Source organism: Podarcis erhardii, assembly GCF_964252035.2.
Source record: "Podarcis erhardii genome assembly, chromosome: Z".
NCBI lineage: Eukaryota > Metazoa > Chordata > Lepidosauria > Squamata > Lacertidae > Podarcis > Podarcis erhardii.
In genome coordinates this window covers 4,354,404-4,375,973 of record NC_138504.1, presented here as the reverse complement: position 1 = coordinate 4,375,973, position 21,570 = coordinate 4,354,404, and the positions used below count along the sequence as shown (strand labels likewise).

At 47.6% G+C, this 21,570-nt stretch overlaps 2 protein-coding genes across 6 annotated transcripts in view; one reads left to right on the top strand and one right to left on the bottom strand.

The window, feature by feature from the left end:
• ARHGEF6 (Rac/Cdc42 guanine nucleotide exchange factor 6) overlaps nucleotides 1–21,570 on the top strand; it is a 370,252-nt gene that overhangs the window by 286,778 nt on the left and 61,904 nt on the right. The gene's annotated exons all lie outside the window — the stretch shown is intronic.
• NONO (non-POU domain containing octamer binding) lies at nucleotides 363–14,084 on the bottom strand. 5 transcript variants are annotated; one of them, XM_081848337.1, is made up of 11 exons: nucleotides 13,743–14,084; nucleotides 9,810–9,947; nucleotides 8,104–8,324; nucleotides 4,988–5,289; nucleotides 4,065–4,160; nucleotides 3,475–3,671; nucleotides 3,298–3,382; nucleotides 2,994–3,093; nucleotides 2,783–2,825; nucleotides 2,445–2,554; nucleotides 363–1,295 (listed from the first exon to the last, which is right to left on the bottom strand). In XM_081848337.1, the coding sequence occupies exons 2-11, from the start codon at nucleotides 9,937–9,939 to the stop codon at nucleotides 1,158–1,160; spliced, it is 1,422 nt and encodes a 473-aa protein (XP_081704463.1). In that variant the 5' UTR covers nucleotides 9,940–9,947; nucleotides 13,743–14,084; the 3' UTR covers nucleotides 363–1,157. The 5 variants fall into 5 exon arrangements, with proteins under 5 accessions (XP_081704463.1, XP_081704465.1, XP_081704466.1 ...); XM_081848339.1 differs by having other exon boundaries at nucleotides 13,747–14,084; XM_081848340.1 differs by having other exon boundaries at nucleotides 13,979–14,072.

The following is a 21,570-nucleotide window of genomic DNA, read 5'->3' as shown; positions in this document are numbered from 1 at the left end:
GGAAACTACCCTCCTCCCCTAGTAAATCTCCTTTTTTGGGGGTGTGTGTGTGTGTGTGTGTGTGTGTGTGTGTGTTCTTGTTACCACCTTGTCAGGATTTGTTTTTCGGTCACATACTTTGGAACCAAGCTACTTTGTGAGCTATACACAAGACATATCAGCTTCACTGCTGGAGGAAGAGAACACTGGGGGGTAGAGTGGTGGTATCTTCAAACACAGAGTGTCTCAGGACTTCTCAGAAAAAGTAGAGATCTGGCTGCCACTTCCAAGAGATGCAGAAAGGATGCAGCAGGTTCTCCCTCTAGTGACCAAAACCCAGAAATACACAAGCCCAAGAAACAGAAGAGATGCCACACAAGATGAAAAAGGCTTAAAATCCCTTTTATTAATGCATTCCTGTAACAATCTTCAGACAAACTCAACCTGCTAGTGGACGATTACAACTCAGGTTCACATAAAGAAAGTCTCATACTTCTACACAAGACAGGCAAAGTTAGGGTTATACGAACAGTTGCTTCAACTTGAGTCTTCAACAGGAAACTTTAATTTGTCCAATAGATTGTACTTTTCTACCAGTAAAAAAAATGTTTTGTTTTTTTAAATGGTACAACACATTGAATAAGTCATCTCCATATCACCACCACCACCACTAACCTGGCCCTCCTGGCTGCACCAGCGAGCTACAATAAAGGAAAAAATGGTCCAGAGGAGAAAAGTGAAAAGCTACAAGTTTATTCTTTAAAAAAACTAGTCCCCCGTCCCCCACATGATAAGCCGTTTGAAGCTACAGACATTTACAGACTCACAGGCCCTGCTCTACTGCTCTGGAAAAATATATCCAGAGAGCTGCATGAAGGCAGAACAGGCCTCCAATGGCAGCTGAGTTAGCTGGGGGCTGAACCTGTGTTGTGGTGCTTGGGAATGGGAGAGACATCAAGGTCCTAACCTGGCCTCTCACACTACACAGCTAGTGAAGCTTCCTGGGATCCATTTTCACATTGCATTTTGCAGGAATGCACCTTGTGGCATCGACTAAACCCTTTTACAAATCTGGCTGGGTGCCCTTTTGCCATGGCCAGACCCCGGATGCCCAAGGGAAGCCCCTAAGGGTTGTCCCGATGGAATGGGCAGGAGACTGGACACACCTCCCTCCCCATTTAGTATCGGCGACGCTTGTTCGGGCCAAAGTCCCCCCCAGGAGCTCCTCTGTTGAATCCCGGTGTGTTTCCTCCCATGGTTCCAAGTCCTTCCATTGCAGCGCCCTGGCCAAAGCGATCAGCGGGTGGCGGTGGAGTCTGAAGGAAAGTGAGGAGGGAAAAGAAGCTTGGGTTAGAAACATCCCTCAAGACTGACTGCAACTGTACAGACCCCATGCAACCTCCACTTAGTATGCTCTTCCCTCCTCCACCAATAGCCATTATGGGGGAACCACCAGGGCCCAAGAGGGCTTAGGAAAAACACATTAAACTGTGCACCAAAGCAACAGCACCTGAGTTCTCTCTGACTTCCAATCCCTTTTCATTTTCTGCCATGTCTTTTTTGGCAAAGATTGGAATAAAAATGCTTTTCAGTATCCAAAACAGAGCACAGAGCAGCACAAGGAGACAGGATAGTTGGGTACAACTAGAGGCATGCAAGGGTACCAATGCCACCAACATGGCACTGCCTGTTTGAGTCATCCAAAGGCACTGGCATAATGGCAATGTACAGGCAAGGCATGAAAAAGTGCAAGTGTCTGCACTGTGCTTCAGCCTCCACAGCTGCTCTAAACACAGGAAGCCACCCTACTCTGCACTCACTGCAGCTTTATTTATTTAAAAAAACTATAGGCTGCCATTCTGAGTAAACCTCGCTCAGGAAGTTTCTCTCGTTTAAAAACATACTACTTCAGCAGCAATACAACTTCTCCAGGACACCCACACTAGTAGCTGATGCAAACTACTGTGCTGGATCACTTAAGCGCACACCTACTTGGGCCTTCTGCCTTGTTCTTAAACAAGCATGCCCAGAAGGCGGGTACCTCATCAGCTACCCTGCCTGACACTGTCTTTGCAATGTGTTTGAGACATGAAGACTTGATTAGTTTCTCCAACCCACCACAGCCAAGACAAAAGGGAATTTACTGCTTAGTAGCCTTGTGGTGTTTAGGGAGCCACCCAAACAGCCCAGGTCTTGTGGCACAGGGAAACTAATGCTAGGAATCCACCCCAGTGAGGTTCATCCACGCAACAAATGCACAACTGCCAAGTTAGGAAAAGGGGGAACACACGGCTTAGCTTCTTTGCTTCAGCCCCCTGCCAAACCATTAGTTGAATCATGTAGCTAGCTGATTCAAATCAACTTACAGAGAGAGAAGCTGCTCATGCAGATTCTTGCCTAGATCAAGGGTTTTGCAACCCACCCTCTCAGCCAAATCCTGCCTAATTGCACTTGGTTGACCTTACCATTCCCATGGCTCCATCAGGAATCATTGGCCCAGGACCAGCTGCAGGTGGTGGCCCTGCTGGAACACTGGTGGCTCCCATCGTCCCTCGGTTGTTCATGCCTATCGCACCTGAGGAAAAGCAAGGAGGCCTCTTGGTCTGTATGCCCCTGAGGGTTGTGGCCACTGAAAGCTCAGCTCCCTTCCTGCACATATTCCTGCTGGTGAATAGCACCTGTGGCCCACCCAGAGCTCAGCTACCTGCTGACTTAGGAACCTGCAGCCACCACATAGAACAGCTGATGAAGCACAACCCAACCCAAAACATTAACAGGAGAGGAAAAACCACTTGCAGCTTACCTCCCATACCCATCTGTCCCATTCGCATATCTGGAGGCTCCCTCTGAAACAGAAAGACAAGCTTGCTTCAGACAATATCCCGACACCTCCTTCTGGCAGGGCACATAAAAGAAGCTTCTTTGTGCTATTGCCCAGGCCAGAAGGGGTTAGAAACTGTATGAACTGTAGAAGCTGACCCTCACCACCCCACCAGGTGAAGCAAGTCCCCTACCGCATCAGGGAAGGCCCCCTTAAATCCTTCTTGCCGCCTCATCATCTCTTCCTGCTGCCTCCTCATCTCTTCCTCACGGCGCCTGCGTTCCTCCTCTTGCCTGCAAGGAAGACTCCCATATAGTCACACCAATTGTGTGATATCAAACAATTCAGACTTGCTTATGCACAAGCTACAGGTGCTCTCAGACACTTCTTGGCAACAGCCTTGCCCCTACACAGTCCTACCAATTACCAGCACATCTCAAGTAAATTCACAGACAAGTCAAGTAAATTCAGACAGGTGTGACTCATTCCCTGCTCACCTGAGTTCCAGTTGTTTACGCTTCTGCACCTCCTGGTTGTGCAGCTCCTCCATTCTCCTGAGTTCTTCCTGGCGCCTCATTAAGTCTGGAAAAAACATCCACAGGGGTGACGGGTCAGGGTGCCTGCACTACCTGCTCCCAGCAAACTGCAAAGGCCATCGCCATTCTGCTTCTCACCTTGCCTCATGAGCATGACCTGATGCTCATGACGAGCTGCCTCCATTTCCATCTCCAGCTTCTCCCGTGCTTCTTTGATGTTGCGATCCACTTGCTCTTGCTGCTGCTTTTCCATCTCAATCAGGGCCTTCCAACGCATAGCATACTCATACTCAAAGGAACCGGGCTGTGCAAAACGGGGAGGTTGCTCACGCTCCCTGCAACAGCAAAGTGGAAAAAAATCCAGTCACTTAGGAGAAGGCAACTTGAGTTAGTGAGAGTCACAGGACTGGGGTCAAGGCAGAAAGTAAAGTTTACAGGCAAGCTGCTTGCATCATGAATGTTTCTGAGAAAGGGAATCAAGCTTAGATAGCTACTAAGTTTGCTTTATGCATCCTACCACTATGCTTAGCAAAAACCAAGGTGAAAAAACACTTGCATGCTACTTTCTGTTACATTTTTATGTTTCTGGAAGCCACTTTATAGAAATTGGTGTGAAAACAGTAATAAATCCATTTAATAACAATGGTATTTCCCAGAAAAATGTAAATGTCCTCAGATGAGCTTCCCCTAAGAAGGCACCACTTCTCCTCCTTCCACAGGGTACTTACTTGTGATATTGTTGGTTTTTGATGACAAGTTTTTCTGGCAGTCCCTCTTCATCATCATACTGATCCATGGGCTCCACAGTCACAGGTCGAGGGAACCTGTCAATGAAAATTGTATCCACCTAAATAAATGCCAACCTCTTTAAAGGCAAAAATCCAAGAGCTAGCAGCAGCCTTTGCTTAGAGTACAGGCTTAGGCATGATCAGGGCCTTCCTTAGCATAGTTACCAACACTCTTTCCCTGAAGCTGAATGCTGCTGCCTCCTGGGACCAATAAGGACTCCCAGGTGAAAAACAATGTTCAGAGATAAGAAGCACTAAAGCAGCATAAGAGAGACCTGAGAGACCTGAGATTCTGCTGTGGCCAGCAATCCATAATACCTTTGATCCAGCCTTGCAAATAATGTTTGACTGGGCAAACCACCATGTGTCCTGTGGTGCTCAAAAAGCATCTCTTATAAAGGTATGAGCACCAAATGTAGAGCCCACAATTTTCTGGTTGTAGTTCTTGTTCTACCAGCCCTGTTCAACATAAGCAATGACTGGTGATGAGTAAAACTGCAATACTGTATTTCTTCATTTAGCTCTGTAGACACAGATAGAGAACATCACTTAAGATTCAGGCCCACTGAATAAATGCACTCTTTATCGCCCTCTACTGGTAAGGCGTTTCCGTGTGCTGCGCTGGTGCTGGCTCGCCAGAGCAGCTTCGTCACACTGGCCACGTGACCCGGAAGTGTCTTTGGACAGCGCTGGCTCCCGGACTCTTAAGTGATATGAGCGCACAACCCTAGAGTCGGACACAACTGGCCCATACGGGCAGGGGTACCTTTAACTTTACTGGTAAGACACACACACACACCGCCCTAAGTCAAAAGACCTGGTTTCTTTTATTGTACTTACAATAGTAAACTAGAATAACTTACGTGGTTAGCAAGAAGGAACCCTCACTACATCTGTCCAGGGCTTTTCTAGCAGCCGGCTTTCCAGAAAATTCTACAATGCCTTTCCCAGAAGGTCTGCCTCTGTCATCCACAATGACCACAGCCCTCTCCACTTGGCCAAACATTGAGAAGGCCTCCTCCAGAAGCTCATTGGACACAAACTGTGGCAGGTTCCTGACAGTCAGTGAGGCACTGTGGCATGCAAAGCGCACACGCAACTGCTTCCCACGCAGGGGCATGTTGTCCAGCTCCACTTTTGCAATCTCAGCCAGAGTTCGAGTTTCCTGTAGACAAAAACACACACGCACCACCCATTAAAGCCCACCACACCAGAATTACCGTATTTTTTGCACCATAACACTCACTTTTTTCCTCCTAAAAAGTAAGGGGAAATGTCTGTGCGTGTTATGGAGGGAATGCCTACAGGTGGCATGCCTATGGATTTTCCTCCTCTAAAAACTATGTGCGTGTTATGGTCGGGTGCGTGTTATAGAGCGAAAAATACGGTATTTCAAGTGGGTAAATAATCCACCAGCTCACTGCTACTGGACCAAGCACCTCCCTGAAGAGACAAAGGGGTAGGCACTCCCTATCAAAGCACATATTATGGGAAAAACAATTTTATTCCCAAAGAGAGTGGAATGGAGAGTGTAGGGAGCCCAGCAAAGAGAACACTTTGGCATTACAAATAGCCAGGACTTGAGAGAAGAGATGAAAATCAGGGAACTGATGAATGCATGACTCTCATGGGAGAGTAGATCCAAACACACTTGAGAAAAGGGAGCCCAAGATTTTCCAACTGGAACTTTTCATGTGTGACATTTAGGGCACACACTTGTAAGCTACTCTTAAAAATACAGCATACCTAGCGCCTCAACACTGGAGTAACAACAATTAGCAGAACAGAGTGGGAAAGTACTATGTGGCATAGGATCTGGGATGCAAAATAAATTCTTTATACATCAGACTTTGGGAGGGATCCAAAATCAAGGACAAAGAAAAGGAAAGAAAACCAGATATAAAATTCATTATATTCACAATCCATTATTAGTTGTTGTTGTTGTTGTTGTTGTTGTACTTGTTACTATGGAGAGTAGTAACAGGCTCTTTTTAAAAAAATCTGCTTTGTTTACAAATAACTAGATGTTACCATTAAGGTCTTACATAATCTCACGTGTAGATGAAGTTACTAAGAATTTCAAACGGCAGCATATTTCACAGGAGATTAAATCCACAGGCCTTCTAATATACAGTACCTTATTTTCTGAGTTATTTTTTAAAAATTACTATGGACCAGATTTGATAATAAATCTTTATCCAACTCCTCTAAATATTTTCTTTTCCTTACAATAACCATCCTGGCAGCTAGCAATATATATACATACATAGAGAGATAAAATCAATTATTTATCCAAACAGTCTTCATTTGGCCCATCCCATATGCCCATGAAAGCTAATGAGGTACCAATTCACCACCTCTCCAAAAGCTGTCACTGAATGATATTCCCACCATAAGCAGAAATGCATGCCTTTATTTTTTTGCAACAGAAGTACTTTGGAGAGAAATTGGGGCTTATATACGATAAGATCACTAGTGTACAATGCCACCTTAAAAATATCTTGAGAGCAGATTGTTGAATCCTTGCTGAAATTGATTTTATAGGCCTCTTGTTCCATATTCTTTCCCATTTTATAGGCTCAACACCATAATCAGAATCCTTTTTCTAACATTTTATAAACCTGTTAAATGGACCCCTGACCATTAGGTCCAGTCGTGGCCGACTCTGGGGTTGCGGCGCTCATCTCGCTTTATAGGCCGAGGGAGCCGGCGTACAGCTTCTGGGTCATGTGGCCAGCATGACTAAGCCGCTTCTGGCGAACCAGAGCAGCGCACAGAAACGCCGTTTATCTTCCCACTGGAGCGGTACCTATTTATCTACTTGCACTTTGATGTGCTTTCAAACTGCTAGGTTGTCAGGAGCAGGGACCAAACAACGGGAGCTCACCCCGTCGCGGGGATTCGAACCGCCGACCTTCCGATCAGCAAGTCCTAGGCTCTGTGGTTTAACCCACAGTGCCACCCGCGTCCCATAAACCTGTTAGATCATGTCTAATTTTGTTAATATTTTATAAATGTGGATGATATGTCATTTTGCATTAAATTTATGTGCAAAATCTGGTGTTTAAACGTTATTAAACAGCAAGTTAAAAGAAAGAACTAATTCAGTTTACTATAGAGAGCATACCTGCCCAAGTTCAAACCAGGAGTGAATATTTAATGTTTACACAGTTGTACTGTTCATTCTTTATTTTAATGCTTCTAAATTATAAGGTTTTGATTAAAAAAAATTACTGTAACAAGTACTTAAGACTAGGCCTTCTTCCTTCACTGAATTAGCCATTTTATTTTTTTTACTTTTGTATTTTTTAAACAACTGATTTAAAAAATACAGAATACAAACCAGTTCATCATTGCCCTCCCACCTTGATATATTCCTTTGACACATTATGTATGAATGAAGATCAAGAGTTTGCACATCTCCTCTTCCTCAGTTCTAGAAATACCAGTCTGGAAGCACAGACTGAGAACATTAACAGGTCAGCTCTGCCAGCATTGTAAGTTCAAAAGCCTATGGACAGCAGCCACCAAGAAAGCTCTCAAGAGCTTCTTCATCTCTTTATGTACACAGCTGGAAGCTCCATGTACGAAACTCAGCTAGAACTGAGCAGCTAGGGATTCTGGAGCTACTGGGGAATCAACTAGCATAATCCATTAAGCTTGCATGCCATAATGATCACTTCCCTAGGGAAGACGTTCTGCTTTCTGCCAGTGAAACCCAGGCCCCCCTGTAAGCAACTGGTTTTCTCACAATCCTCATAAAATTCCAGGACCAGAGGCATTAAGGATTATTCTGTAAGTCCTAACTCAGAAACATCACGCGAGAGTCTGCTTCCGCAAAAGAAAGTGCCACATGCAACATTCACAGTGCACACAATATGAAACCATGCACTGGCCATTCAAGCCCACGTGGCTAGCACTAAAAGCAGCACTACTTTCGCCAAGCCATAGGAATCCTTAGCACACTATAGCCACTCACCAGCCTGATAAAGCCAAAGCCTTTGTCCTTATGAATGAAGACTTCTCCAGCCTTCCCATATTTTTCAAACAGCTTCCTCATCTCTTCTTCTGTGATATCAGGGGGCAGGTTCCCCACAAACAGGCGACTTCTCTGTGTGAAGGTCTTTTCGCCAGGTTTTCGGAAATTCTTCATGTCAATTGTCAGGCCTTCATCTGAGGGGAATAAGGTACAGAATCGCTCTACAAAATTGGGGGAACAAACGCTGAGTGTTAACACATTGAAGAGCACAAAGGTCCCAACACACATCCAGTCTTAACTATTTTAGCAGCAACTGCAGGTCAACACAAGTCGGAGGCCCTGGGAGTTGAAGAGTCAGCCCCATAGCAGCCTTTGCCCTGCGCAGATGAAAGATATGGCCCATTCACTGAAAATGCAAAGCCACCTGCAGGACAGCCAGAGCACTGCAAATGCTGGAAGGATAGGTCCAAAACAAAGATTTTTAGCAGCACTTACATGACAGTGCTGGTAGGAAGCTTTCCAGCACACAGCAGCAGATGGGAGAGTGTGGCTCCAAATACAGCCTGCAAATTTACAATCTGGAGGAAGCAACTCAAGATACAGTCAAATAGCAATGCCAGTTAGAACACATTACCCATTGTCTTAAAAGACTGATCAGAATCAAAGCCCAACACCAGTCTTTCTGGGTGTTTGAAGGAGGCCACATATTGCTGTGATAGAAAAAGGACTCGAGCATTAAGAGGTGAGAAAGTGCTCAGTAGCCAGAGGAACTGCAGCAAATGAAGAAGCGAGCATCCAAGTCCAGTTGTAGAAAGAAAGCCATAATGTTCATTAAGTGCAGAAAGAAGCAAACCATCTTAGAAAGCAACCCAATCAGCCACAGAAGCATAAGCTAAGCCATGTCTCCATCCACCATTTAGCTATACCTATAATCTACAAAGCCCTGAACTCCTAGCAATTTAAAAATAATCATGCATTCTTAGACCACTAGCAACCAAATCATTAAGTTATGCCAGCATAGTTTGCAAATCACATTAAGGATTTGAAGTATAAGCAATCCTCATGTGCTGAAGGGATTTGCTGTTAATGCCAATATTGGGAACAGGGGGATACACCCTTTAAGAGTCAATCCAACAGTAACCTCTGGTGACCTGAGGCAGACATGTTAAGTACCTATCTAAAGTCGCAAGAAATCACACCAGATCTGGTTGAAAAATTCCCACCTCATATATGCTTTCTGTGTCACTGAGCTTGTTCTCACCAGCCTAATACTTTCAAACCAAGCTGTGATTCAATCATGCAACTGACCAACAGTAGCTTTGAAAACAGTAGCTTCTGCAAGTACACAATGAACAGAATATTTTTGGAGCACACAGTGGTGACCAGGTCCAAAGGAAGACTAATACCTTGCACTATCTATACGAGATCTAACCATATGACTATGACATCTCCAAAGATACCAAAATGACTTGTATGGGTTTGTTCCACTGGCCACTCACAATAAGTTTGTGTGTAATTCCCTGGAGCCAGAGGGCCACTTCACACTTAGTAAACAAGTAAAGGTGAAATAAAGTGCAATCACAAGCCTCCCATGTGGAAGAGAATTGGAACAGGTGCTGTGTTTTTCAAACTATGTCCCAAATGAAGTGCTGCAAGAAAGGACACCACCTCCAGTGTGGATGTTACCCAAGGAAGCCGCCACTCACTTTGGTTGTTGGCCTGCTGTCCATTAGCTGGGGGAGGTTGTTGTTGCTGCTGTTGCTGTTGTTGGTGCTGATGCTGCTTCCTCGGAGTGTGGTTTTGCTTCTCCATAGCGAAGCCCTTGTTGCCCTGCATCTTCAAACCTGGGAGGGGGGAAAGAATTAAATATAAGTACAATGAACCCACAACCACAGTGTCAGAGGACACATTTTTCTTCCCACAAGATATGGGGTTCAAATACCAGCACCTTCTGTTACAAATGATCTTTCCTGATGGAGTTGGAGGTTGGGGACTGTGTGTCTGGTACTTTGGAGAGCTGCAACAAATCCAATCCAGTGGGTGGCAGCTTTGTTAGCTCACAAATGGAAGAAGCCTCAAAGCTCAGGGGCAGAATATGTGCTTTGCTTGCAGAGGGGTCCACTTTTACTCCTTGGTTTCACCATCTGAGAACTACTCTCAAGGCATAGGGCTAGAAAGAGACTATGGGAAGTCACTAATAAATAGTATTAATAATAAATTATTTATACCCCACCCATCTGGCTGGGTTCCTCCAGCCACTTTGGGTGACTCCCAACAGAATATTAAAAACACAGTAAAACATCAAACATTAAAAACTTCCCTAAACAGGACTGCCTCAGGTGTCTTCTAAAAGTCTGATAGTTGTTTATTTCCATGATATCTGATGGGAGGGTGTTCCACAGGGCAGGTGCCACTACCGAGAAGGCCCTCTGCCTGGTTCTCTGTAATCTCACTTCTCGCAGTGAGGGAACCACCAGAAGGCCATCGGAGCTGGACCTCAGTGTCTGGGCTGACCAATTGGGCTGGAGATGCTCCTTCTAGTATACTGGGCTGAGGCCGTTTAAGGCTTTAAAGATCAGCACCAACACTTTGAATTGTTCTCAGAAACATACTGGGAGCAAATGTAGGTCTTTCACGACCAGTGTTATATGGTCTTGGCAGCCACTCCCAGTCACCAGTCTAGCTGCCGCATTCTGGATTAGTTGTAGTTTCCGGGTCACCTACAAAGGCAGCCCCACATAGAGCGCATTACAGTAGTCCAAGCAGGAGATAACCAGAGCATGCACCACTCTGGTGAGACAGTCTGCGGGCAGGTAGGGTCCCAGCCTGCATACCAGATGGAGCTGGTAGACAGCTGCCATGGACACAGAATTGAACTGTGCCCCCACAGACAGCTGTGAGTCCAAAATGACTCCCAGGCTATGCACCTGGTCCTTCAGAGGCAGTTACCCCATTCCGGACCCCATCCCCCCAAAACAGTACTTCTGTCTTGTCAGGATTCAACCTCAATCTGTTAGCTGCCATCCATGCTCCAACTGCCTCCAGACTCACACAGGGCATTCACTACCTTCACTGGTTCTGATTTAAAAGAGAGGTAGAACTGGGTATCATCCGCATACTGATGAACACCCAGCCCAAACCCCCTGATGATCCCTTCCAGTGGCTTTATATAGATATTAAAAAGCATGGGGGAGAGGACGGAACCCTGAGGCACCCCACAAGTGAGAGCCCACTCATTCCCCAACACCACTTTCTGGACACAGCCCAGGAGGTAGGAGCGGAGCCACTGTATAATAGTGCCCACAGCTCCTCTAGACGGTTCAGAAGCATGCCATGGTTGATGGTATCAAAGGCCACTGAGAGATCCAGAAGAACTAGGAAACAGCTCATCGACCAGCATGACCAAAGCAGCTTCAGTCACATGATGAGGCCTGAATCCTGACTGGAAGGGATCCAAATGATTCGCATCCTCCAGGTGTGCCTGGAGTTGTTCAGCAACCACCCGCTCAATCACCTTGCCCTAGAATGGAAGATTTGAGACTGGGTGATATTTGGCCATATTGGCTAGGCCCAAAGATGGTTTTATAAGAAGCGGTTTAATAACTGCCTCTTTCAGCGGGTCTGGGAAGGCTCCCTCACAGAGGGAAAAATTCACCACCCCACAGAGCCCATTGCCCAGCCCTTCCCGGCTCACTTTTATGAGCCAGGATGGGCAAGGATCAAGGAGATAGGTGGTCAGTTTCACTCATCCAAGCAGCCTGTCCACATCCTTGGAGGTAACAGATTGGAGTTGATTCCATGCAACTTGACTAGACAGGAGTCTAGCACTCTCCCGCCCCAGCCCTGCTTCCACAGTGGAATCTACCTCTTTCTGAATCTGAGCGACTTTATCTGCAAAAACTTTGCATAATCATTGCATGAGATCTTGGGGACCTTACCAGGCCCCAATGGCAAAGGTGGTTCCGTTAGACTGTGAACCACCTGAGTCTCCTGCTGCTGTTTTCTGCAGATGCAACAAAGGCAGTGAAGAAGGTCCTCTTCACCGATGCTATCGCCACTTGGTAGGCTCAATGCTAATCTCTAACTCGTGTTCGGTCTGATTCAGAATGAGTTTTCCGCTACCAGCACTCTAGCCGCCTCAGCGATTATTTCATCGCCCTCAGCTCTGGAGAAAACCACGAGGCTGTCTGGGCTCCATGCAATTGGAAAGAGGGAGCTTCACAGTCAATAGCCCTGGTTAACTCTGCAGTCCAGCGGGCCACCAGGGAATCAGCTGAAAGGCCATCAGCATGGGATAAAATATCCCCTATCACTCTCTGGAAACCATTTGGATCTATTAAGTGGCAGGGGCGGACTGTCCAAATTGGTCCCATCCAGCACCGAGCCAAGCAGGCCAACAGCTGCAGTCCAGAGAGCAGAAAACAGCAGCTTGGGTTGACTGGCCATATCTCAAGCAGGTCCAAAGTCACCTGTGTGGCACACAAGAAGAGCCCTGCTGGACCAGCATCCTATCTCTTTGCAGTGGAGAACGTGATACCTCTGGGAAGCTCACAGGGCAACAACCCTCTCCCACTATTGTTCCCCAGCAACTGGCATCCAATAGGCATACTGCCTCTGGTCCTGGAAATCATACACAGCTCATTATTGCTAACGACCAATGCCACATATCTCCTCCTTTGCGAGTTTTCCCATTCCTCATCTGAAGCACCTACCTCAACAACCATCATAACATCTTAATGCCAGCCAAGTTCAGAGTTTCACTATACAGATATGTGAAGATGTCTTTCCTTTTGCATGTGCTGAATCGTTTCACTGGGTGCTGCCAGGCCAGGCAACTTTTGCCAAAGCGATTCCCCTGCAGGTGGTTTCGAGCTACAACCACCCTCAGGTGTACTGACTCGCCTCCACGGGAGCAGCTGCCCGGAAACACCCAGGCGGGCTCCAGGCTGACAAAGGCAGCGCTAGCAACACGAAGGAGCCAACAAACAAAAAGCCCTGCTCGGTCAGGCACCCCCCAGAAAGCCCCTGGAACTGGCCCAGGTCCCCTATTCCCCACACCGCCGCTGCCGCGCGCAAGCAGCAACCCTCCAGCAAACTGGCTCCTTCATAAACACGCGGCCTCCGATTCCGGGAGGCGATGCCACTACTCCGCGGAAGCCTCAGGACGGGTCGCTGAACAAAGCCCCAAAATACATAATGAAAACAAGAAGCAGGCAAACCAATAGCCCTCCCCCTTCAATACACGGACACTCCGCCCCACCTTACTAGTGTACTACTACCGCCGAAAGCTTTCCCGCCGGCCCCATCCGCCCCGAGAACCCAGAAAAGGCAGCGGACAGCCTGGCCCCACCACGGATCTCGCCCTCTCCTTCTCGCCGCAGCTTCCGCGGCCCAAAACCGGAGGCTGCGTCCCTTCGCCGCGCACGAGACTTCGCCGCCGGACCTCCGTTCCTCGGAACCGGTCCCTCGGGTACTTGGCCCGGCAATCGAGACAGGGAGGAGGAGGCTGCGCCGACTTCTTCCAAGCCCCTGAAGAGAGAGAGGTGGACGGAGCGAGAAGAGGGACAAGGGGTCTTTTGGGGTGGGGGGCTCCCGGACCAGGCGTGAGGGGGAGGTAGGCCGCGCATGCGCTCGCTCACTCACTCCGTCGGTCGGTCCTGCCTTGCCCGCGGCTGCTTCTTCCTTCACCTCAGGCGGCGGCGAAGAGGCCCAGCGGCGCTACAGAAGCCCCGGCCTAGATTTGCCCGCCTTTGCCGGCAGGTGCCTTTCTCCTCCTCCGCCCCCGCCTCGTCCCTCAGCCGGACCCCGGCTCGCAAATGCCGCGCTTGTTTGCTTGCTCGCCGGCCGGCCAGCCAGGCAGCCTCGGCCTCCTCACCTCAGGAAAAGCCGCTGAGAGGAACGAGGGAGGAGGAAGAGGAGGGGGGTCCGCCAAAAAGAAGCGGGGGGAGGGGAAAAGGCGCGCGCGGCCGGAAACCGTTCTCCCGTGCTTGCTGCGCTCGCCCCGCCTTCCGCCGCCGAACTGATTGGCCGACGGGGCTCCGGCGGGCTTGCGCTGAGTGGCCGCTGGTGACGCCGGTCGGAGGCGTTCGCCTGGGCGGGGGTGGGCCCTTGCGCGTCCTATTGGCCGCGCTCATCGCCCCCCCGCAGCCCGCGCAAACGGCAGCCAATGGCGGGCTGAGGGGCGTTTTAGGTTCTCCCCCTCTGTGCCTCTTTCCCACAGCAAGTTTGGGTGAGAGGCGAGAAAGGGACAAAGGGGGCAGGAAAAGGGGAGGCGGTGGGTGGCTGGAAATGAGGAGCGAGCGTCGTGACGGCGCCGCGGGGCCCTGCGCAGGCGCGGTAGAAAAAGGCGCTGTTCCTTAAAGCAGCAGTGCCGCGGATTTGGGTCCGTCTGCAGGGGGCGTTGGAGCGCGCTCTGGCGTTAAAGTCCCTGCCTTTTAAGCATGTTCAAATACGTACTGTGCATAAGCGTGGGCGGGTGGAACTCTTGTCCACATGATGCCCAGGAGCAGCTGCAAAAATGTGCTGGGTTTGGCAATAGGATTGTGCGCACCGATCCTGTGCATTATTTTTTTCCACTTAAGAGGGAGGTAAGTGCGGTTTAAAAAACTCAAAAATGCATAAAACAGTAGCAAGCAAAACAGTACCTCCGTCCAATAATGGGTTTGGGAAGGTGGTTTACAGCCCAATATTCATTGCATCTATATCCCACTTTTTCCTCCAAGGATATCATGGTGGCTCACACCACTCTCAATTAATCCCAACAGCAACCCTGTGAGGTAGGTTAGACTGAGTGGCCCAAGGTCATACCCAATGAGCTTTATGTTCAAGTGGGAATTCAGACCCTGGTCTCCCAGGTCCTGGTCCGTCACTCTAACCACTACACCGCCCTGTCTCCCCTAGAACATAACAATGTATGCCTATACTTACCATCATATATAATACAAAAATTGGAACAGTTGCATAAATGCATTTATAATAAAAAGGAATGCATAATTCAATATGGATGGATGGATTCAGCTAACCTGGTGCGCCAGCAGAGAGCAGTTCAAGGGCTCCTGCATGACGCGTTTTCCCACCTTAAAGTAATAATGCGTAAAATGCAGCAAGTGTTTCCTTGGAAGTAAGGCATGTGTTCAGCCTGGCCTATTTCCAAGTTATTGTGTGGGATTGCTATTGTACACTAGGGCATGTTTTTCACAAATCTCAAAATACGTTGTAGTAGGAAAGTTACTACAAAGTACGGTATAAACAGAAACAAAGACATAGTAGAAACAAAAGCAAAAGTGACTGTACAGTAATAGTTCTGTTGGGTAGAGCATGGTGCTGATAACACCAAGGATGCAGATTCAGTCCCCCTACGGAACAGCTGCATATTCCTGCATTTTTAAGGGGTAGGACTAAATGATCCTCGGGGTCCCTTCCAACTCTGCTATTTTATGAGTCTATGATTCTTTGCTTTGATAGACAGCCTATATGTGAAGAGGGGAGTCTGCTTACCTAGACATTATTGAGAAAATGTCAAGAATGTTTGTGCTGGGAAAACTCGACTTTGTACTTCTGCCTGACAATTCTTCAGCTCTGATAATGCAGGCTGGCTTTTCCTCTGAGAATGTGAGTTACTTTCTACACATGTGTAAAGCTAAGGTGAGGGAACGTCTGTGTAATTTTTAGGCCTGTGAATCCCACTTTTGTGGGTTCCCCAGTGGCTGTTGTTGTTGAGACCAAATAAAGCAGTCTCAAACATCACAACTGATGTGGCTGACTGAAGAAAACCCAACCTGGGAAAAAGCCTAATTGAATACAGTGGGCTTACTTCTGAGTAGACACCTAGAGGCTTGCATAATAAATTAATATGCACATCTACTGATGTGATGAGGTGAGAAATGCAGATAATGACTTTTCAGGAGGGAGGAAGAGGAGACAAGCTGCACTGGATTGTGAGTCTGTGGGTAGGAAGTGTGGGAAAAATCCATGACGGTACAATTTTTAGTGGACTTTTATGTTGTTACTGTAGCACTATGCAATAATACAAGCTTCTAGGTTAAGCTGAACTCTTCAGCAGGCCCAAGGGGAAAATAACATTTTGTGTATGTATACAATAATACTGTACTGCAATCCTGTGCATAGTTACTTGGAATTTGGCTTATTGATCTGCCTTATTTCCAGGGATCTGTGCCTAGGGGCACGCTGCACAACTCACTAAGGATTTCAGTATTTTAGTTGCTTCAGAATATGGGATACTTTCCAATCCTCTCCCCATTACACTAGAAAATACAGTGAATTGTTACAAGCTAAAAACGGGAGTAAGAGCATCTGTAGCCATCATTTTTACAAGTACTTAAGATTGTGCTGTTGTCTCATTCTGCTTGATAAGCTTTAGTGTAATATTAAGCTTGTGTATGCTCCCCCCCCCAAAAAAATGCCTATAAAAGGTATGTATGCATTCATTCATTCATTCATTCATTCATTTCCCTATTGGTTGGTTGATTGTAAGATGCTTTCCATTGCCTTGGATAAGATAAACTCACCAACAAATAATAATAATAATAATAATAATAATAATAATAATAATAATAATAGGTTGCTGGGGCTCACTCTCTTCTCAACTTCGTGACAGTCAGCACTTCTGAAGGAGAAGGGACAGGCATAATTTGAACCCAGGGCCACCAGTGCTAGGTGGAAGTAACCAGCCAGTTGGATTCCAGCAGGGCTTTGCAGGACGTGGCCTTACCTTTCCACCCCGGTTTGCAAAGAATAGCCAGACCCCTCCAGGGAGTCATTCATTATGTTAAATATGCCCAAGGATAGCGTATTTGCCTCGATCATTGTACCAGTGCAATAGTCCCACCAGCACTGGCACCACCAGCACTCCTGAAGCCTGATGACCAAATGCAGTGCTCAGAGCAACTGCAGTGCTCTGTCCTGGCCCCCGTTGGAAGATGCAATACCTGGGCTCCCAACACTTTTATTGCCAAAGGCTTGGATGCATAGGTCAGTGGGATACACGAGCAGCCAGGTGACAAGCATTCAGATGGACAGGTGCAGCACAGGCTAAGCACATGGTGAGGTGTCAAGAAGCCCCCAGCACTTGACATTTCCCCAAAGTCCGTTTCTGAAGATCACAGTTGTTTACGTGGTGGTTGTTCTGAGCCACAGGACCGGGAAAGCAAGCTGGCACCCCTTTCAGCAGATCTGTTTTCACCAGAGCAGCCTCTGTATCCTTGGTGATGGAGGCAGGCTCCACAAGGCCAGCTCACTGTCTGCTTTGTCCCCAGGCACCTTCCTGGAGGGGGAAGGCTCTTAGCCAGTCATGTACATTTGCTGTAACCCAGTGTTTGGGGTGTCCAGTAGCACTGAGGTGGGCTACTCCCATGACTGTCCACTTGGCCCCTCCCCTAGACGTGGATCAGTGGATCTTCTAGCCTGCTTGGAGAATTTGCAGCGACCACTTGTTATACACATTAGCAACTTAACATACATATGAAATTCCCCTTAACATACATATGTAATTATGCTTCCTTTCCCCACAGATGTGCAAACACAAAGAATTGTTCAATAAATCTGTATACCAAGTATGTGAGTTGTGTATGTGTGTGCATGTGACAGAGTGATGGAGATTGATAATATTTATACAATCAACTCAGTATTCAGAACCTGGCCATCCTTTTAGTCACCAAATATCATTCCATCCTATTTTCCTATACAAATTAATTATAGGTTAGTACCAATCAATAGCATCACATATAATCAAGCAGATTACAATGATAACATATATATAACTCGATCCCTGGGATCCAGTCCCTCCCAGTTCCATTCTCATCCCAGTCCTCCCACTCCGGCCAGTCCTACCAAGAGGTCTCCACAGGATTCATGACATCATCCCCTTGTCCAGGTGTCCCCTGCAAGCCTCCCTCTCTCTGCAGGGCACAAGCCTGGGTAGTGTGTCTGGAGGTCCTGGGCTGCCCAGATGACAAGACCCCCTTTCGCCCTCGATTATGAGGTCCAAAGGAAATCAGAGCAAGATGGGCTGCAGGAGTTGCCAGAAGGAGGCCTACAAGGCACCATCCAATCCACCTTAGGGACTCCAGATTTCTGTAGCTTTACTCCTAGGCCTTTTCTTCTCCTGAATATATCCCACAAGACAGTGGAGGTTTAGGGTCAGAGTTTTTCTTCTCTGAGCTCTTCTACCTTCCCAGGTGGTTTAGCCCCATCTACCCCTCACTTCCCTCTATGTGCAGAAACTGCCTTCTTGACCACTGGGCCTGCTATTGGACTTGTCCGTTCACTCAGCTGAAGCCTGTCTTCGCTTGCAGGGTTAGTCCCTAGCTCACCAAGGGCTTGAGACCCATTGGCTCCCCTCACCTGCTTTAGCCAGCAATCAAAGCTATTCCAAGGGTGTGGCCGCTGTTGCATGCTGACAACCTATCAGAGCCCCAGAGCTGAGTGCAGGGGGGGGACCAAAGGTGGACAAACTACTCTGGAAGCAGTACGATGTGTCCCCCACCAGAGATACTGCCCCTGCCCTAACACTCCATACACCCCACACAACTCCTAAGACTTGAGCTTCTCTGGATAGCAACCATAAAATGAAGAGTTGTCTGCACATTGTCTGGCAGCTGCCATAACTTGTATTGTCTTTGGGCCCATAGCCCTTCCAATGAATTATTTTTATTGTTAAGATTTATTAATTTTACCTGCTCATCACCCCAAGGCTGGTTACAACAGTTGAAACACAATGCTATGTTTAACACAACTTAAAATCACAAGAATAAATTGGCTGGTTGGTTGGCATCTGTCTATCTCAGGAGACAGTGTAAGAGTGCCCCATTGGGATTGAAGTCCAACTGTTGCCCAGCCCCAAGAGGTACCTTTCAAAGGTGCCTGATGTGAACTGAGGTCCGTTGTCCGAGACGAGGACATCAGGACACCCATGAGTTGCAAACACCCGCATGAGGGCTTCGGGAGTGGTGGAGGGCATCAGGGCCATCTCCAGCCATTTGGAATGCTCCACCACTACCATAAAGGTCCGGCCATGAAAGGGGCTAGCAAGATCGATGTGCACCCTCGACCAGGGTGCCTTGGGCATCTCCCAGGTGTTACCCTTAGCTGCCGGCAGTGCAGGCCTCGACTCTTGGCATGCTTGACAGGAGGCAACCCACGAAGTGATGGCATCATCCATGTTAGGCCACCAGATGTAACACTGAGCCAATGCCTTCATTTTGACAATCCCCGGGTGGCCGATATGCAGAGTCTCGAGGATGCGTTGGCGGAGTCTTTGGGGAACCAGGACTCGGTCTCCCCACAGCAGGCAGCCGCGATGAACCGAGAGCTCATGCTGTCTGGTTGCAAACGGCTGGAACTCTGGTGCGAAAGACCCTTCCGGCCACCCCCTCCACACCCAGTTGAGTACACGTTTGATGGTGCAGTCCTGGGCAGATGCGGAGGCTACATCGGCGGCCGATACTGGTGCTGCTGGGAGGAAGGCCGCCATTTCCCGATGATCCCAGGACCATGGTACCTTCGTGCTGAGGAGGCGGTGTAGAGGCTTGGCTAGCGTTGCGCCTTGAATTCCTCATTGTCATCTACGATAACCGGTGGCAACTCACCCAGATGGAGAGCGACTGCACGTGGCAATAGTGAATGACAGAAGGCAGGGAGCACTTCACATGGGGAGAGGAAGCAGGAGCTCATATGCCACCAAATTGACTTAAGCCTCCACTGGGAAAGGTTTGACCCTGCATGCATCTAATTTGCAGCAGGGTGGGGGACAAGTGCTCAGAGTGCCCCATGTTCCTCAAGTGCAAAGTGCCCTGAGGCTTAGCCCCTCTCCCAAATTCTGGGTCCCTACTCATGAGACAGTGTGCAGGAGAGGAAGAAGTGAAGCAAACTGAGGGTAGATCATCTTCAGTTTTATTTTCTGCTGCTGTGCAGTTGCCCAAGAGTTACATCCTGTGTTCTTTCAGAACAGTGTAGGTGGGGCTGGCAGGTGAGTCTGGGTCTGATTTCTGAGGATTGGACCCTCCCCACTGACTTCCATTGTGTGCTTTGATCTACAGCATCCTTCTTTGCTGGTGGAATTTACACCAGGTGACCAAGCTGAACAGGTATAGGAGACAGTTCCCTAACTCCCAGCCACTCTGGGCGGCTTCTAACACACATAAAAACGTTGGCCAAACTGCGGGAGGCAGTGGAAGACAGGAGTGCCTGGCGTGCTCTGGTCCAGGGGGGTCACGAAGAGTCAGACACGACTAAATGACTAAACAACAACAACAACAAATGTCAAACATTAATGATAACAGCCTGATCCAATATAAAAAACTCACAATGTCTTTAAAATACAGTAAACAACTTATATCAAATTAATCAATATTCAATAATACATCTAATAGTAAACAGTAAAATTAAATAGCTGCAAATAATACTTAAACAGTTTACACTTATCAATTGCAATAAAGAATTATTAAACTATAAACAATAAAAATAATGGTAAGTCATAAACCAGGAAACATACAAAATCATGTAAAAATATCAAACTGAGAAGCAAGGGGATGTACTTTTCATATCATATGCCCTTGGGGTGGGGGGGTCAGGATGTTTCACAGCTATTGGCAAACTGCCCCCTGCAGAAAATGGGCCTCCCGCCTGCCCCTGTCCTGCTGCCAGCCCTGCCACCACAATTGACTCACCCACAGGTACACCTACACTGCTGCCACAAAACCCCACACTTACACTAAGCAGAAATACTGCATGCAAGACTAATGTCTCACAAAAGAAATGAAACTGATCTGTAGAAAACACAACTTGTAAAAAAGAGACAATGCATGTATTTTTGTAAATGGTGAAATCTTTAATAAAAATATTTTTTTTTAAAAAACAATCTGCCGCCTGAGGCAAGTTGCGTAACCTTGCCCCCACGAAAGTGCCGGCCTTGCTTAATACCCACCATACTCGGCTCACTCAGCTTGGCACCATCTAATTTGGGATGGAGAAGTCACATCGACGTATCTCTTTGGCTGAGAGGTGCAATGGGTCTTAACCTGGCCAAATCTGTCTGAGCTGGGAATCTGCCACATCCCAACTCACTCATCCCAGTGGATAGAGGGTTAGGATTGCACCCTTAGGCCCCAGATGCCTGAGAGACTGCCTCTTTTGCTACAGACCCTCTCAGCTGTTAATATTGGCACAGGGGGCCCTAGGGTAGTTCTGTTGCAGGATATTCTCTGCGGCAGTCCCAAAGTTGCAGAACTCCTTCCCCACAGAGGTGTGTCTGGAACTGGCACTGCAGTTTTAATTGTATGCTGAAGACGCACTGTTTTTCCTTGGCCTTTGGCGCTTGAGATATATTTTGCAGGAGGCACCCTGTTCTTGTGATGGTGATTTGTTTTAAATTAGTGGGGTTTTCCCCCATGTTGCATTTTAAATTGTTGTGACCTGCCCTGGGACCTTATGGTGGCAGCTAGTAATAAA